The sequence below is a fragment of the Myodes glareolus genome, chromosome 2 (genome assembly GCF_982192425.1).
Source record: "Myodes glareolus chromosome 2, mMyoGla1.1, whole genome shotgun sequence".
Classification (NCBI taxonomy): Eukaryota; Metazoa; Chordata; class Mammalia; order Rodentia; family Cricetidae; genus Myodes; species Myodes glareolus.
The window spans coordinates 15,639,662-15,657,983 of NC_142027.1; the positions used below are offsets into that span (position 1 = coordinate 15,639,662).

At 43.4% G+C, this 18,322-nt stretch overlaps 1 protein-coding gene across 6 annotated transcripts in view; it reads left to right on the plus strand.

The window, feature by feature from the left end:
* App (amyloid beta precursor protein) overlaps nucleotides 1-18,322 on the plus strand; it is a 228,801-nt gene that overhangs the window by 44,081 nt on the left and 166,398 nt on the right. For all 6 annotated transcript variants that reach the window (XM_048422327.3, XM_048422326.3, XM_048422328.3 and 3 more), the window contains exon 2: nucleotides 11,349-11,516. In XM_048422327.3, the coding sequence (XP_048278284.2) occupies nucleotides 11,349-11,516 (168 nt within the window). The remainder of the gene's footprint in view (nucleotides 1-11,348; nucleotides 11,517-18,322) is intronic.

Below are 18,322 nucleotides of genomic sequence, written 5' to 3' on the forward strand. Positions count from 1 at the left end.
CATAAGGGAGCAGAGCTGCAACACAGTCCTAGCTCTGCAAGGGAGCAAAGGTCTTTACTTGCTTTTTTACTGGGTGCAGTAAGGTCCATAGTCTTGTAGAAAATATGGCAGGGAGAAAACCCGCAGGTAAGTTAGATGAACACAAGTTTCTGCTGTTGTTCATCTTTAAACAAAGACTAATTTATAAGTGAGGTGCAGGGTTTTGTGGGGCAGAAATAGAGGTTCCTCAGCAGCAAGTGTCTTAAAATGGCAGGGTGGGGGTGAGGGTCAGGAGGAGTGTTCATATGGGTTTTTTCTTACAAGGTTTGACTTTTGGGAATATGCCAACCTCATCCACCCTGTATAGTTCAGTCTGTTTTGAAGTGCCAAGGGATGGTTATCCATCTGTTTCAGTGACTCATATTTTCATATCAGCTACTTTCATTTTCCTTGCAGTCTCCTGAAAAATAAAGTGTTTGCCTCCAAGGTCCCTGTATTAGGTTTCAATCGTTTTGACAAATTCCCCAAGAGAATAAACTTCAGAGGAGGATAAGGTTTATTTTGGGTCTTGGACCTGGTGCTTTAGGGCTCAGTTGACACAGTCCATCATGGGGAAGGGGAAGGAGAGAGGCTGGATGGGGTCTTACTGGCGTCCCTATGTCTCTTTCCCCTTTCAAAGGCATACTGAATGACCTGACTTGCTAGTTCTGAAAGGTTCCCCTATTTCCTGGCAGTGACATCAAGTGGCAGCCAAGCCTTCCACAGGGGCGTTTTAGGGACACCCCAAACCTAAACTATGGCAGTTACTTCCTCTCACTAATGTTTCCCTGAATGTGAATGACAAAGATTGCTGGGGGGTTTTCTGAGCCTTTCTGCTCAGAGTGTTAACTGTGACTGCTTTTGTCTTGAACTCTCAAAATCCTAACAAATCTGCCTTAAACTATTTCAAAGAATTATTCAGCTAGGTGTGGTGGCTACACACCTTTAATTACAGCACTCTGAAGGTAGAGGTAGCCAGATCTTTGTGGGCCTGATCTACATAGACAGCCAGGGCTATGCAAAAAGACCCTGTCTCAAACAAAACAAAACAAAGAATTATTCGCTTGAGAATACAAGGGTCCTTAAATCTTTCTTTGAGACAGGGTTTCTCTGTAACTTTGGAGCTCGTCCTGGAGCTAGCTCTTGTATTCCAGGCTGGCCTTGAACTCACAAAAATCTGCCTGTCTTTGCCTCCCAACCTTAAATCATTTTGGGAACACTTCTACCATTTGAAATAAGACAGCGTCTTAGCTGTTTCTATTACAGGTGTGACGGGCCATGTTAGTTTCTCTTGCCACAATAATGCTGTACAGTCACAGCACACCCCAAAATTTAGCTTCAGTGTTTTAACAGCTCTGGAAGGAATTTCACTCTTACAGCATCAGATTCTCAGCAATTGGGTGGTAGAGGCAAGAAGATCTGAAGTTCAAGGTCATTCTCTGCTACTTAGGTCAGGTGGGACTACTTGAGGTTGTCTCAGAAAAGCAAGGAAACAAACAAATAAAACAGCAACAAACTCCAATCCTGGTTCTGTAGCTCAGGGGCAGAGAGCTTGTCAAGAATGCACTTGGCAATGCAGAAAAAAATTTAAAAATCCAAGGCATTTTAAAAATACATTGGTGAAAATATGAAGTAAGGCAGTTAGAGCAGGTTGAGGACTATAAACTATAGGCCTCCAATCCTATCTGATAGCACTATTGGGCCTTCCATAGGTGGAGAATAGGGTTTTTGTTACTCAGGTTGCTAGGTTAGATATAGAAGTGGGCGAGGTCCTGCTCTTTGGCAGGGCTTAAAGATAGCCTAAAGGAAATTGCCATTAGGCTATTGGATCAACAGCATTGCAAATTGAATGTTGTTGTCGTTGGGTTTCATCAGTGTTGTGTCTGTGCAGAGTGCTTCTTTGAAGGAATTATTCCTTATAGGAAGTATTGTTATAGGCTTAAAGAAATAAGGACTAAATAGGAATTCACTGGATTAAAAACTGATTTTGAACCTAATTCTTTGGTTACCGCACAGACACTTCTATTTTAAAAATTACAATTTTTAATCTGTTTATCTTATGCGTAAGCAGCTGGGCCACCAGCCTCTCTGAGGCCTACCTATAATGCAAGCTTTCGGCACTGGTTGTTAATCTCCTGGGTGTTGAATAACCGACATTTCTATTGATGGACCTCTTGATTTCCTACTGCGTGCCGACGGGGAGCATGCTTCACTAGCCTTGAGATGAGATGGAGTTTGGGGCCAAGTTGAGAACCCCTGTGCTCAGCAACCCTCGAAGAGCTCGGTTTCCACAGAGTCTTTGAAAGCCTTCTAAGAGTTATACCGTGTAATTTGAAGCTCTGTCAGGAAGGAACTCCAAAAGAATGACAAGTTTCCAGGAGTGAAAAATACATACATTAATTCTTTGAAAGGATTTTTTTCTTTCCACTCACTCTCTCTCTACTCACTTTTGTGACAGATTCTTTCTAGGCTCAGAAACAGTTACACTGGTTCACTTTTCTGTATGGGTTTAGGTGGCAATTCTGTCCTTTCTCACCACACATCCATACATGGACAAACCAGGGCAAAGCCCTGTTTTAATATGAGAGTCAGCCTGATCATGCCAAACGAGCTCTTGACAGACTACAGTCAGCCCTTTTCTCTGCCTCTGGAACTTGGGCTATGGGTGAAATCTTAGCCTTTTCTTGCTCGAGTTGGCATGAATGATTTATACAGATGCTTTCCCGTCTGTGACTCTAATTTAAGTTCCAGTTTTAAGTCAGTAATAACATGAGCAACTACAGATGCTCTCTGTGGATGTCACTGTCAACGAGACCCTCCCTCCCTGTTTCTTTTCCTTTGGTTGGAGGATGAAAATTTGCTCATGATTATTGATCTTTAAAGGGAGTTCACCGGCAAACTTCCTAGATTGTGATTATGGAAATCATTTCTTTACACTTGAAAATGGAGAATGCTTTTGGTGTTGAATTTAAAAGTAACTCAGAGTGTAGACTTGTGTGTGTGTGTGTGTGTGTGTGTGTGTGAGAGAGAGAGAGAGAGAGAGAGAGAGAGAGAGAGAGGAATGTAATTGAACTGTGCACAGGTGATGAGCACACCACAGTTCTTCCAGGAAAACCAAGGGTGGGATAGAAATGGACTCTGTCCTGTTTAAGAATCCCACCCAAAGAAAAAAGTACCAATACTTCACCATGTGAGAGTTATTCCGGCCGGTGAAACGGCTGTTTGGATGTAGAAACCAGATGGTCTTCATTAGCTGGAAAGCTTGAAACGGCATAAATCCACAGACTCAGCCAAGCTATGGATCCGGACCCTGTCTTGCCAAGCTGGACGTTTTAGCCAGGGAAACAGAGGGCTCCTTGTTCCAGCCCCTCTTAGCTGGGACCCGGGTGAAGAATGCTGCCAGACCTGCTCTTTAAGGAATTTTCATCTTGATAATGAGGAGGAGAGAAAGTTCTTGGAGAAAAGGAACACTGTGTTTGAAGGACAGACAGAAAGCAGTCCAGAAGCGGCCTCAGTGCTTCATTGTAAATTGTAGCAATTGTTTGTGTGGGCTTCCACTTTCACCCCTGCAGATTGGTCCACATTGAGTCTATGTTTACCTGTATTTCAGCTGTGCCTATTTAAGGCCGACTTGTAGCCACAGTGCTGTTAGGAGAGACCATTGCATTTCTTTGCTCTCTGTTTTGTGGCTTGGAGTCGGGGCGGGGGGGGGGGGGGGCAAACAATCAAACAAACAAACAAAACCTTTTTTTCCGCCCCTGATGGCAAAAGTTTGTTTCCAGAAAGTTTGGCAGTGTAGCATCTCCGTTGGTCTAGCTCAGAGTTCTGGAAGTGGCCTCTTGCTTTTGAAGCCATGGATTAACCCACTGTTGCAGCTGGTTGTTTTGTTCATTGGCACTGAACACGGTTTTCTCATGGGAAAGTATTTCCAGTTTCAGGATGCCAGTGACAAGCTATACAGGCGACAAGGAGTATTTCCATATTTAGCCTCCCCAAAATGCACGAATCGTGAAGGACCGCCTTCAGTGTATAGGGTTCTAGTCTTCAGTGTTGTCTTGCGTTTCTGAAAAAGTAACTTGATGGTTAAGAAGAAGCAGTTATTCCGCTGGTCACAGTCCCCATTTACTAAGTTGTGTCTGTTTCTTTTCTGCGCAGGGAGATAGTTTGGGAAGTGGGGAGTGGTTGTCTTCCAGTTGTCTCTGAGAGCACAAATCTGACGGCAGTTATTCTGGGACCCAAAGGCTTCCATTTCGTGGATGTGCATACTCCCAGCTCTTAAGAAGGACATGACATGGGATTCATTAAGTTTCTTCCTAGAGGCTTTGTTCAGGAAAAACGGTTTGAGTAAACCTGTCCGGACTGGTGGGGGACAGCAAGGTATTATGTTCTGTGTGGCCCCCTTATCAGATGGTGCTGCTTTCCTCTTGGCTGGTGCTGAGGCTGTATTGCTTTCAGCAACCAGCCTGTTGACAGATGCAGGCGAGGATGCCCTGTGTTGTCTTGTGTTAATTAGCAGGGCCGAGGATGTGTTGCTTCAAACCCGGGCTTTGTAGGTGGGCTACAGGAAGAACGGAAAGGCTTCTGGTTCAATCTGTGTGTTTGATCTAATTGTTCCAGTCGTTATGCCATAGCTGTTGATTTGGAAAATAATTTTCCATGAGAAACGTGGAATTTTGTTTTAAGCAAACATTTGTGAAAGGTAGCAAGATGTTATATAAAGCAATTCTTTATATAAATAGAAAGCAGTTCCCAGTTCAGTAATGTACTGTCATTTTGGAGGAACTAGAGTTTAAATTGAACGGAGCCCTGTGCTGGCTCAACTTTATGGAAATACGGTTGAAGCGTTTTCTACATATTTACTTTCACAGTGAATATTTGTATCAGTTGCATTTCTTGTTGCTGAGACAGTAGGGCTGGCCAAAACAGCCTAAGAAAGGAAGAGTTGTCCTGGCTCTGCATGAGGGGGACCGTCCATCATGGTGGGAACTCTTGGCAGAAGGAGAACACACAGTAAGGAAAAGGGGAGAGATGAATACTGGAGTCAGTATATTTTCTCCTTTTTATTTTGCCTGTGACCACAGTCCAGAGGATGACGCTGTCAGTGTTCAGGGTGGATCTTTGCTCCTTAAACCTGTGCGGGAAAGCACTCATAGACACACCCTGAGGTACATCTCCAGGGAGATTCTAAGTCCAATTGATGATGAAGATTAACCACTACAATATAAAATCCCTTTGGGTAGAAAACCTGAAAAGAGCAAAAGCATATATTTTCTAGTCTAAACACCTATATTATACAAGCAGATGACATAAAAATAATTGTAACGGTAAGAGGAAGGATGACATAGAGAAGTGTGGCAGTTAGAAAAGGAAATTTAGGAACTGAGTTTAAGAAAATGAAGCAGAATTTATTAGATAGACTTAATTTTAAAAAGTAAGACCAGGTAACATGAGCAATTGTCCCATTTTTGACAAGGACTTGACTGGATTTAGCTGCTAGGTCTGCGCAATACAAGGCCTTTCACCAGGTAATCATGGATGGCGTATGGTGGGGGTGCTCCTGGGGCCCAGCACTTCTCTGTTGAAATATTGTTAACTGATAGATTGCAGGAGAAGGGGGAAAGAGAAGACAGTCATTGTCTGTATCAGTGACTGAGCCCAACAGGCTATCATGGATCATTCTGAATCCATGGCTATATTGATACCCCTAGTTAATTAAAAATCAATGGGAAATAAAGCAAAAAGACATGCATGTAGAGAAAGGACGTATGGAGTGGAAAGGGCATGGTGAAAGTGGAGAGAGATAAGAGAGGGTGTGTCTTAGGGTTTCTATTACCGTGAAGAGACACTGTGACCATGGCAACTCTTATAAAGAAAGATATTCAATTGGGGCTGGCTTACAGTTCAGAGACTTAGTCCATTATCATCACGGTAGGAAGCTTGGTGGCATGCAAGCAGACATGATGCTGGTAAGGAGCCAAGAGTCTACATCTGATTTGGCAAACAACAGGAAGAGAGAATGACACTGGACCTGGTTTGAGCATTTGAAATCTCAAAACCCACCCCTAGTGACACACTTCTTCCAACAAGGCCACACCTACTCCAATGAGGTCATGCTTCCAAATAGTGCCAGTCCCTGGTAACCGAGCATTCAAGTCTATGAGCCTATGGGGCCATTCCTATTCAAATTACCACAGGGTTGAGAGAAAACAAAACACATCATATACATGTGTAAAAGTGTCAGAGAACAAATTTAGTCAATTAAAGAAAAACCAACATAAAAAAACCCAACCAAACGAAAACAAAAACAAAACAACTCAATCTGGAAACACTTCATCTAGGACAAGCTACAATGCTTTTATTATCTGGCCATCTGACCCTGCTTAATGCTTTGATCTTCAGTGTACAGCATCTTCTGAAATGTGAAGGCCTCTTAGACAAAAGAGAAACGTCATTAAGAATGCTTAGGTGGTGGCACACACCTTTAATCCCAGCACTCAGGAGGCAGAGACAGGTAGACTTTTGTGAGTTCAAAGTCAGACTGGTCTACAGAGCAAGTTCTAGAACAGGCCTCAAAGCTACCCAGAAACCCTGTCTCGAAAAAAAAAACCAAAAAATAAAACAAAAAAAAGGAAAAAAAGAAAAGAATGTCTTAAGCTGTGAATGGAAGTAGAGAATAGGGACTCAGAAATGAGGTGGTTGGAGAAGAACTGGGATAATTCACCATGACAGATGTCAAAGACGGACTTCTAAGGCAGAAGAGTTCACCCTTGGCAAACAAGGCCAGCAGGAACAGGTGCTAAGGAAAGCCTCCTTGTAGGTTTCTCAGATGGGAGTTATAGGTAACCTTTGAGATCAGTCGGCTCAAGGATGAGAATGTAAACTGATTCCAGGGGTTTTAATGTAACATGAAGGGGGCCTGCTTGTTGGGGTTTATATCCTGCCCAGTTCCCCCAGCTGTTTAGCCCCAAAGAAAATCACACAGAGGTCTCCATAAGTTATAAAGCTGATTGGCCCATTAGGTCAGTCTTTTTATTAGCTCTTATGACTTATATTAACCCATTATTCTGATCTATTTTAGCCATGTGGCTCAGTACCTTTTTCCATGGGGCAGATCACATCCTGCTGCTTCGGTGATCTGGGCAGGAGTGGAAGGAATCGACTTTCTCCTTCCCAGAATTCTCCTGTTCTCATTGTATCATTTCTACTTCCTGTCTGGTTTTCCCACCTATACTTCCTGCCTGGCCAATCAGCATTTATTTAAAACATGATTGACAGATTACAAACAATTCTCTTGCATCAGGTTAAGACACTAGTGATTGGACCAGCAAGATGGGTCAACAGGCAAAGGCACCACCATGTCTGAGGACCTGGGTTTGACTGCCTGGGACCCACGTGGGGGAAGGAGAAATCACATGCAAGTTGTTCTTTAACACATGTGCCAGGGCAATGGCCCCCACACCCCTTATCCTCCCATAACACAAAATAAAATTTAAAGAAGACATGGAAGATGTTGGTAGTCAGTGTTTAAATCACCATCAGATGGAAGGTGGAGGGGCTGGATCGGGCCTACTGTCTCCTTTGTAAATACAGGTATTCATGGGGGAAGACTGCCCATCCCTTTGTGTGTTGTTTAAGGCTGTTTCTGACCTATAGCGATAAGATTGTAAAGTCACCAAAGAGGCTGGCCCATGAGCCTTATGTGTGCACTGTCTGGCCCTTTCAGGAAGCTCTCTGACCCCCTGCTCTAGAGGGCAATAATGCGAAGGGAAGTGAGGAAGGGATTTTTGTTTCTCATTTACTGTGCTTGGTAAAGGAGCTCAGAGGTTGCTAGTGATGAGCTGGAGAAAAGCCAAACACCTTAGTGTTTCTTGCTGTGTGACCGGTCACCTCAAACTTAATTGCTTAAAGCAACAAGAAGTTACCATTTCCGTTTCTGTGAGTGGGGGACTTAGGGGCACCTTTTAGGTGGTTCAGGCTCTGGGTCTCTCTTAAAGCTACATTCCTCTTGTCAGCATGGCTGCAGCCAGATGGTGTCATTGTGGTGTGGACTATTTCCAGGCTTGCTGGTGTGGCCCTGAAGAAGGTCTGAGCTTTCTGCTTCTGCCCAACAATGAGGGAACCTTGTTCTGGATGTCATACATCACCATTTCTGACATGCTTTGTTTGTTGCATAGACCAAATTGTAACTAATACACTGTGAGAATGGACGGACTGCGTGTGGTCATGATTACCAGGAAGTGGGGAGGACCATGAGGACTTTCTTGGGCCCTGACAGTCTCTGGAGAGAACTTGTTGTTTACATTTTCTTTGAAGGAGGAAGGAAATCTCCTGCATTTGTATCCACTGAGGTGGCCTATCACCTAACCTAGGATAGCAAGATCTTGTGAGGAAGTAGAGGTGCAGGAGATCCCGAAATAGAGGATGAGATTCTTTTGATAAAATATTCACCAACTTTGATGAATTAAATGTTCTGTAACTTCTCTTTAGTTAGGGATAAGATGCTGAGGCCCGCTAAGAGTGGACAGAATAAAGCATGGTAGGGAACACAATGAGGTTTGTGTTGAACGCTTCTTCCTCTGACCCCCCAAACCCCGCCCCTGTCCCAACCTCCACTCCAGGGCTTTACCCACAGGTGTCTGGTTCTGATTCCACGTTCTTGAACTCTCTTGCCATATTATTACCCCATCTGCTTGTTTCAGTGAATTGGCAAGATTCATATTTCGCTCTATAGGATCCAGGTATTGAATTTCCTTTATAATCCATCAGGTGACTGTTAAGGTCAAGAACGTTCTGTGTTGGGCATTGCTCTGCATCTGGGGGAGAATGGGTTTTCCAGCTTCCTGGCGGTGGTGAGAGATCCTGGGGGCTCCTGTGGAAGAGTTGAGGGGTCGCAGCTGCTCTGTAGGTGGTCTGACCTTGTGGTGTCAGCTGCTGTTTGAAGGACCTAAGCACCCCGGGCTTGAGACACAGATTTGTGCAGCCTGCTCACTGTAGCCCTTCCTTCCACGAGTCAGCCCAGAGTCCCCTCATTTGCTGTTGTTTTGTTAAAGACCCAAATCCTCTGTTGTGGCAGACAAGATACCCAACTGGCAAATGTTAGGACAGATGTTTGGTCCTTGTCACATTTCTGTGGAAAGAAATGTCTTAAACTGAAATCCTCTATCCAGGCAATTTGACTTTTTTTTTCTTTTCTTTTTTCTCTTTCTCTTCCCTGACTAGCTTTTGGGATTACCTCAGGAATCACCCAGAAAGGGGCTGTGGGAGTGGCTGCTGGGGGAAGTTGAGTCTCTCTGGGGTGCAGCTCAGTTTCCTCAGCAGGGCTTTCACTGGGGAGGAATTACATTGCTTCTTCTTTTGATTGCTTGGTTTCTAGTAATTCTTTTCCTGGATTTAGTTTTCATCTCTGGCAGACCTTTTGGATGAGGTAGGACAGATTTCAGCGCTCCAATATTCCCATATAAATTTTATTTTTTCCCCTAACTAGACAGGATAGTACAGTTGTGATTCTAGCAATGGAGGCTGAAGGTCTGAAAGATCAGAAGATAGGAATGTCTGGACTCATAGTAGATTCTGTCTACTCTTTATCTAAGAGAGTTGGGGCAGGGGGAGAACCGCCAGTGAACAGAAGGACTCTAATACAGAAAGCACACTTTTCAAAGTCTCCTGAAATGGCAGACTGCCTGCAGCGGTCAAAGCCAAGGCCTGTTCTGAATTTACTAGGGCAGATGCTCTGCTGAGCTCTGGATGAGATGTTGTTTATTTGTTTCGTGGTAGGGGCCACGGGGCACGAGCACTCTGTGAGCCAAGACAGGGCTGGAACTGTAGCGCAGTTGGTAAAGTGCTTAGATGGGCTATGATTTACATCCTACTCCCAAAGCTAAGTTAAAGAAAAAAATAGCCAGGTATGAGCCCTTGTAATCCCGGTGCTGGAACGACTGAGACAGGCAAAATTCCTGGGTTTTTCTGAACAGCCAGGGCAGCCGCTAGCCAGGTTTCAACCAACGAGAGATTCTGTCTCAAAGACAGGCGGATGGTGACCGAAATGTAATGTCTGAGGTTGACCTCTGACTTGCACTCACATATGCATGCTTCCGCAGGCACACACGCACATATGCACATACACAGGCATACACACATGTTCATACATACACACGCACACACACTCTCAAAGCTAAGTGGACAGTGCCTGAAATGTAATGTCTGAGGTTGGCCTCTGGCTTGTACTCATACATGCATGCATCCACAGGCACACACATGCACACGCACGCGCATACACACACGTGCATACACACACACACACACACACACACACACACTTTCAAAGGCAAGTGGACAGTGCCTGAAGTGTAATGTCTGAGGTTGGCCTCTGGCTTCCACTCATGTATGCATGCATAGGCCGGCATGCACACACAGACACGCACACACATGTGCATAAACACACACATGCACAAACAAGCACACACATGTACATGTGTGCGCATACACACATGCACACACACACACACACACACACACACTATCTTAAAGACAGGTAGACAGTGCCTGAAGTGTAATGTCTAAGTTTGGCCTCTGGCCTGCACTCACATATGCATGCATAGGTAGACGTGCGCACACACACACACACACACACATGCACACACACACACACCATCTTAAAGACAGATGGACAGTGCTTGAAGTGTAATGTCTGAGGTTGGCTTCTGGCCTGCACTCACGTATGCATGCATAGGCAGGCACGTGCACACACTCACACTCAGGCACACACACACCTACTACTGGAGGAAAGTAATGATAAAAGTGGCTACCAAGGACTGCCCTGGGGAAACCTGGTGTGATGGTCCGTGTATTTTGTTACATTCCCGAATGGTTGATTTTCCAGTGTAATCTTCTAATAAAAACTCAGGTACAAGCTGGGCATGGTGGGTGCCACATGCCTATAGTCTCAGCACTCAGGAGGCAGAGGCAGGTGGATCTCTGAGTTTGAGGCCAGCCTGGTCTACAGAATGAGTAGCAAGACATAGAGAGACCCTGTCTCAAAACAAAACAAGCGAAAACGCCCTTGGATACAGCTACTGCTCAGCACACTGTTAACATCTTGTCAGGGCTAAGAAGTGGCGCATAGTGTCACCTCCAGACCTGGTCATCAAGGAGGAACTGACATTCTGTGTGAGTAACTGCGGATTATGAGAATGCAAATTCTTCCACAGTGATTATATTTAATTTAGAAACCCCTCTTTATTATTAGGACCTTTCAACAGATATCACACAATTTTCTGTGGGAAAAAATTGAAACGATTTTTGAATGAACTAGGAATTATTTATTCTTTCAGGTGCCCACTGATGGCAATGCCGGGCTGCTGGCAGAACCCCAGATCGCCATGTTCTGCGGCAAACTCAACATGCACATGAACGTGCAGAACGGAAAGTGGGAGTCAGACCCATCAGGGACCAAAACATGCATCGGCACCAAGGAGGGCATCCTGCAGTACTGCCAAGAGGTAAGGCCCGTATGGTAGACACTTGTTCATGTTGGGTCACATGCATTCATTAAAAATATTAATTCTGATATTTTATATTTATGATCTCTCTCGTAGTAAAATATCTTGGTTCCTAATGATCCATTGTACCATTAATACGTTTATTTGCTTTACCGTACAGTTTGCACAATTACAAATTATGCTGTTATGATTAATAAACTGGGTAAAATTTAAGTTTTCTTAGTGTAATGTGTTATACTGTGGCTGTGCAATTAGGGAAGCATTTGGCTAAAAATGCTATAAATAATTTTTTCTTTTTTGTTCAAACACTTTGATGTGTTTTATTTATAACTGTTGATGTTTTTCTTTTTTCTTTCTTTTTTGATTTATTTTTATTTTATGTTCATGGTGTTTTGCCATGGGTCCCTTGGAACTAGTGTTACAGACAGTTGTGAACTGCCATGTGGGTGCTGGGAATTGAACCAGGGTCTTCTGGAAGAGCAATCAGTGCTCTTAACCACTGAGCCATGTCTCCAGACCCCTGTTGATATTTTCTAATTTTTTCTCTTAATATTGTGTCTTTGAAATAAACATTCAAACTGATACTAAAAATTACACTAAAAGATCACTTCTACTTTATCCCTTGTTGATGCTTATTTTTTAAAATAACTTTATTTCATGTATATAGATGTTTTGCCTATGTGCATATCTATGCACCATGTCTGAGGCTGGTACCCCAGAAGGCATCAGAATAGGTTGTCATATTTCTTGGAACTGGAGTTACCAAGGTACAGTTGTGAATTGCTGTCTGGGGACTGGCAGCAGAGACTGAGGTTGCCTTATCTGAAATGCTTGGGATGAGAGTATTTTGGATCTCATAGGATTTGAAATATTTGAATGTTCACAATGAGTTGCTTTGTGGATGGGCCCCAAGTGAATACGCAATTCTTACCTCTTTCCTGCGTGCATTACACACAGCCCAAAGATTATTTTATGTAGTAATTGTAGCACTCCTCCATTTGGGCTACAGCCTGTCACACAAGATCAGATGGAAATAAATTCAGATCTTCCAAAATAAATTCAGAGCAGTTCTCAAGATGTGTCCGCTTTTGGAATGTTTCAGATTTCATAAGTTTGGACTAGAGATGCTCAGTTCCCACTCATTTTCCTTTTCCACTAGCTGTGTTGGAATAGCCAACAGTTGTCCACCCCTCGTCCTACCGTGTGTGCTCTACAGCCTTAGAAGTTCTCTCTCTGTCCAGCTACTTCTCTGTACCCTTTAACTATCTACCCCAGTTCCCAAAGTGCTAGCAACTATTATTGATGGTGGACATCACAAAGTAATCCCACACTAGTTCAGAATTATGAATAATAATGGGTTATTTATTTAGGGGAGACTCACAGACCACTGTCCTTGGTAACAGTTCTCGGCACGAATGGGGAACAGGAACAGAGTCTAGCAGCCAGAAGTGAGAGCCAGAAGCAAGAGAGAGAGAGCATGTGCACACACTTTACAGCTGCACTTACAGGATGAGAGGCCATGCCCAAGTGGGCTGGTGTCTTAAAGTCTATTGGCTGAAGGAGCAGAAGGAGTGTTGCAAGGAACCATTTGTTCATCCCAGACACCCAGAACCGAAATAATCACAGAAATTAATATAGAAATTGTATTAATTAAATCACTGCTTGGCTCGTTAGCTCTAGCTTCTTGTTGGCTAACTCTTACATCTTAATTTAGCCCATTTCTATTAATCTGTATATCACCCATGAGGTCGTGGCCTACCAGCAAAGTTTCAGCACATCGGTGTCTGACGGTGGATCCATGGCAACCCCTGACTCCGCCCTTCCTTCTCCCAACATTCAATCCAGTCCTCCCCACCTACCTACGTTTTGCCCTATCAACAGGCCAAGGCAGTTTCTTTATTCGTTAATGGTAATCACAGCACACAGAGGGGACTACCACATCAAAGGAGCTCCCACAGCATACTTTTCCAATAGGTTTTAAGAAAGAGGCACACTCAGTTCATGTTGTAGACTTTTGTCTTTTTCTGGTGAGTGGCTGCTGGTGCCTGTGAATCATCATGGAAACCCAGATTTGTGCAAATAGCCACATGTTATTAAACCTTTGACATTAGAGAGCTCAGTGATGCCTGGGTAGCTTTGTTTTCTGTTTTTGTCAGTGGTTTGTGCAATGCTGGGCCAGAGTCCTTCTTCCCACTCCAGACTGCCTGCTTATGGGCAGCCATGGGAGAGAAGAGAAGCAGGGTAGAGCCCGTGGGTCTTATTTTGTGTTGTTCATCTGCTTTTTCTCACCATCTCCAGCCCATTGGGTAAGAAGCAGCTAAACCATGAGGTGTTTTGAGTCATTTTTACTGAATCTGGTCTGCATTCTATACTAATGAAAAGTCACTGAGTCTGTTTATTGACGTAGTTTTTGAAGAAGAGTAAAGCCTGGGTTTGCATTTCAGACAAACCTACATACAGAAAACTCCAAATACCTTGTCCCCCAGTCCATGGGGTGCAGTCTCCAACCCCCAGGCTTTATCTGTGTGGTGGCACCAACTAGATGCGCAGCTTGAACACTTGTGATGTGGCCCGTCAGATGTGCGCGGCTAAGAGAAATGCCACATTTCAGAAATTTAACATTAATAAAGAGCTAAAATATAGATTTCATTTTGAAATGTCATAAGGATGTTACAGTGAAATTAATTAGGATGAAAGATGAATTCACCCCTTTATCCTTTTTTTCATGAGATGAGAAGGAAATTTGAACGTACACTGGTAATTTGTATGTAGCGTGCTTGCCTTGTCCCATGCCAGTTCACGATCCTGTCATCTGAGAAACAAGAAGCAAGTAGAGTCGAGGAGTCCCAAAAGATTGTCCCTCGTAAATTTCCTGGAGGTTTGACTCAGATTTCTCTGAAGCCTTTGAATCACAGCGTTCAAACTGGCTGTGGTAGCTCACTGGTGTAATCCCTACACTTGTAAGGCTGAGCCTTAGCTATACAGGGAGATCTTGTCTCAAAAGAAAAAAGGAGGGGGAAAGAGAGGTGGCTTAGCAGTTTAGTGCGCTAGCTGCTCTTTCAGAAGACGCAGGTTCAATTCCAGGCACCCATGTGGTGATTCAGAACCATGGATACCTTCAGTTCCTAGAGACCTGACACCCTTCTGTTTACTGCATGAGTGGCAGGCAAGCATGTGGTACACATACATATATGCAGACAAAACATACATATGCTGTAGAATAAGTAAATGTAAAAAGAATCTTTAAAAGAAACAAAACGTTCTTATTAAAAATATTTCAATGCATGGAGATGATATAAGAACCAATAATTCTGTCTTCCTCTCTGAAGCATCCACCTCTGGATGTCAAGGGTGCCCTCCACATAGACTCTCTTCTTACGAGGGCCATGACCCGTGGTCTTAGTGCTATAAAGACAGGACAGAGGTGGTGATGTCATCACCCGCAACCCCTCTTTTATTCTTGTTAACAAAGCACCCACCTTTGGGCCAAGTGTTTGTCCCTTTGACTCACTTAGTGACGCTTCTGGTAAGGAGCCTGGGGAATAGAATTAGGGGAACTGCAGCATTTCATTTATGGGGAGCGAAGAGAAAGCTATGAAGTGGCCAGAGACAGGATAAGAACTAGCCTGCATCACGTGGCGGGAGAAAAGCTATGTTAATTGCTGAAGAGAGGCAATGATAAGACCGCAAGTATGGTGATTGAAGTTTAATAAATAAGGTCCATTTGTGCCTGTCGTGCAAAATAACCACGTGCCAAAAGAACATTTTCAGCTCAGTTATTGAAGGGAGAGGAGTGTAAGCTTTTAGAAGTGGCCAGGCTGACTTGAGGAAATGTCTTAGCATGCATGTTTCACTTGCATGACCATGAATAGGAATCATGTGGCATAATTTTCATGCGACAGGAAATTAGCGTTACTCACATTGGCTGAGTGTCGGCGGTGTCTGTGCCCATAGGACTATACAATCACCATTCATCTCGAAATTAGTCGGAGATATGTATCTTCCAAATCAAATCATCTTTCTTCTGCTATTTTAGGACCTGGACAGCCACATCTGTCTGCTTTTCACTGTCAGAATACCTCATTTTACTAGGCAGGCTTGCTGTCTTTTCTTCTTTTCTTCCTTATTTTTTCAGAATATTTGTTTTGACAAATATAAGGACATCACTGATAGTAGGGACAGGTCAAATTGCAGGAGTTGCTGCAAGAATGGCGTGAATACGTGGTGAAGATAAATGTGTAGCTCCAGAAAAGACCTAGGCAGAGAGCTTATGGCGAACCAGGGCAAAGGAAAATATTTTTGCTTCTGTTTTCGCTGTTATTGTTGTTCCATTTTAATTTGTTTGTTTGCTTTCTTTTTAATGAGGCCAACTTGAGCCAAAGGAAGCTGAAGCAAAATCATGGGAAGAATTGCTCTTCATTCTAAAATTTGGGTGACTGCATAGGAGGATGCTGAGTTTTGCATTATACACAGCTGTGCTTCCCAGTACTTGGGAGGCTAAAGCAAGAGGATTACAAGTTAGAGGCCAGACTTGGCTACATAGTGGGATTCTGTGTCCAAGGAGGGAGGAACGTGAGCCAGAAGAACCAAAGGTAAAAGGAGGCTCCCATTAGTTGAGTCCGGAGAGTTTTGGAAACTGCAAAGAATGGTCTCTAAGAAAGGGTTAACAACGTAGTTTCTATTGCCCAGTGACAGATCCTACTTAACAGTTTATGTGTGTGGAGAAGGTTTTGTCTCACTCAGGGGAAAAGTCCTGCCGCTTCCAAAGCGAAGGAGGCAGGACTGAGGACCGAGACCTAGAATTTACTGAGTCATAGTTCTCCGGTTAATGCTGTCCTTTGTCCTGTGTTTACTCCTTTTTCCCTGCTAAAAATGGGCACCCCTTGGGACTTAGGAAGGTGGGAACCTGGCAGCCAGTGCTTCTGGGAATGGCATCCCAACTTGTTGTGCTGTTATCCATTGTAATTCCAGGGAGGAGGGGTTCTCAGTGGCTTCATGTTGACCACACAGGAACTTGGCACCTGTACCGGGGTACTTATCCATGTGGCTGTGTGGTCTGACAGCCCACAAGGCCTGGAAGAGTGGCTGCTAACAGTAGACAGAGGACTGCACAGAGCCAAGAAGAATGACCACCATGACCTTGTGTACAGTGGGTACCGAATAGGTCAGTTGTTTTGGCTGGAGTGCTGGCTGGGATCCACCCTGGGTCTTGACTTTAAGTAGCACCGGGAAGAAGGAAGCGTGGGTGGAGATGATTGCTCATGACTTTTATTGAAGTTAGACATTGCCGACAAGATTCCTTATTGGTGTTTTAGGGTCTCCCTGACACTCCCCACATTGTAGCTCTCCTGTTATTTGTAATGAATAGCTTTCATTTATATATCTGAATTTTTGTGTGTGTTGCTAGAACACATTTCTTTTGCCTTTATTCCTCCTTTAACTCCACATTTATATTTTAAATGGCATTGATTGATTTGTTGCTTGAAATGAGAAGGAAAATAAGTCTTAACAATTTTCTACATCCTTTGCTTACAATTTTGTTAAATTATAATATTTTTGTATTTTTCTAAGTTATAATCTTAAGGTCTGTTCTGTTGCGATAATTCCCATGTCATCGGTTCTTTTCAATGGACTTGTTTACAGCCAATCTTTTCACTAATTCTTATATTACTTATTAGGTCATTACCAGTATCATTATTTTGATTGCCTTTGCCTTAATTAGTCATTGCCAATGATTCTGCTTAGTACCTTAAAGTCGGTCTTTTATTGGCATCCATCATTGCACAGATTTCTTTAAAATATTATGGAAAGACCTGGAGAGGTGGCTTGAAAAGTAAATTGCTTGCAAAATTCCACCCCTGGAACTCAATGTAGAAAAGCCAAGTGTGGAGCACAAATGGAATCCATTGTTGGAGAGATTGAGACAGGCAGCTGGTCAGCCATCTTTCTTGGAGTGTTCTAGGCTAGTGAGAAACCCTTTCTCAAGGGGAAAAAATAATAGCTGTTTGTCACCTGATGATTGACACCCAAAGCTGTCCTTTGGCCATCACCCACACTTGGACATAGGTGGATATGCAAACACACACACGCTCACAAACCATCCCTACTTATTACCAATAACAGGGCTAAAATTTTAATGGTATTTTTCTCCTAATAATGGTGAATTTATTTTATGTATGCACTGTAATCTCTGTGACTAGAGTACAGATGTTTCAGAAGCAATCTGCTTAGTCAGAGAGGCAGCTGTTAGCAATCTGAGCTTAGGGTAGACAGGAGGAGCTGGACTCATGACTCTGAGACCTCGTTTTGACCTTTTGCTAACCAAATCAACTTTCCTACTAAATATGTTTTTGCTTTTGCTTCTTAAAGATGCATTTAACCATTGACTAGTGCTTAGCACAGTATAGTGTTTTAATATTGATTCTTTGATGGGTGTCTTAGGTTTTCTATTGCTGGGAAGAGACACCATGACAAAGGCAACTTTTTAAAGGAAAACATTTAATTAGGACTGGCTTACAGCTTCAGAGGTTTTGTGTGCTGTCTTCATGGCAGTAAACATGGCATCTTGCAGGCAGATGTGGTTCTCGAGAAGGACTGAGATCCTCAGACAACAGAAGGGAACAGTCCATGCGGGGTATTACTTGAAAATGTATGAGACCTTAAAACCCACCTCCACATTGACACACTTATCCAAAAAGCCAACATCTACTCCAACAAAGCCACACTTCCTAATTGTGCCATTCCCTGTGGGCCAAGCGTTCAAACACAAATCTATGGGGACCATACCTATTTAGAACACCATAATT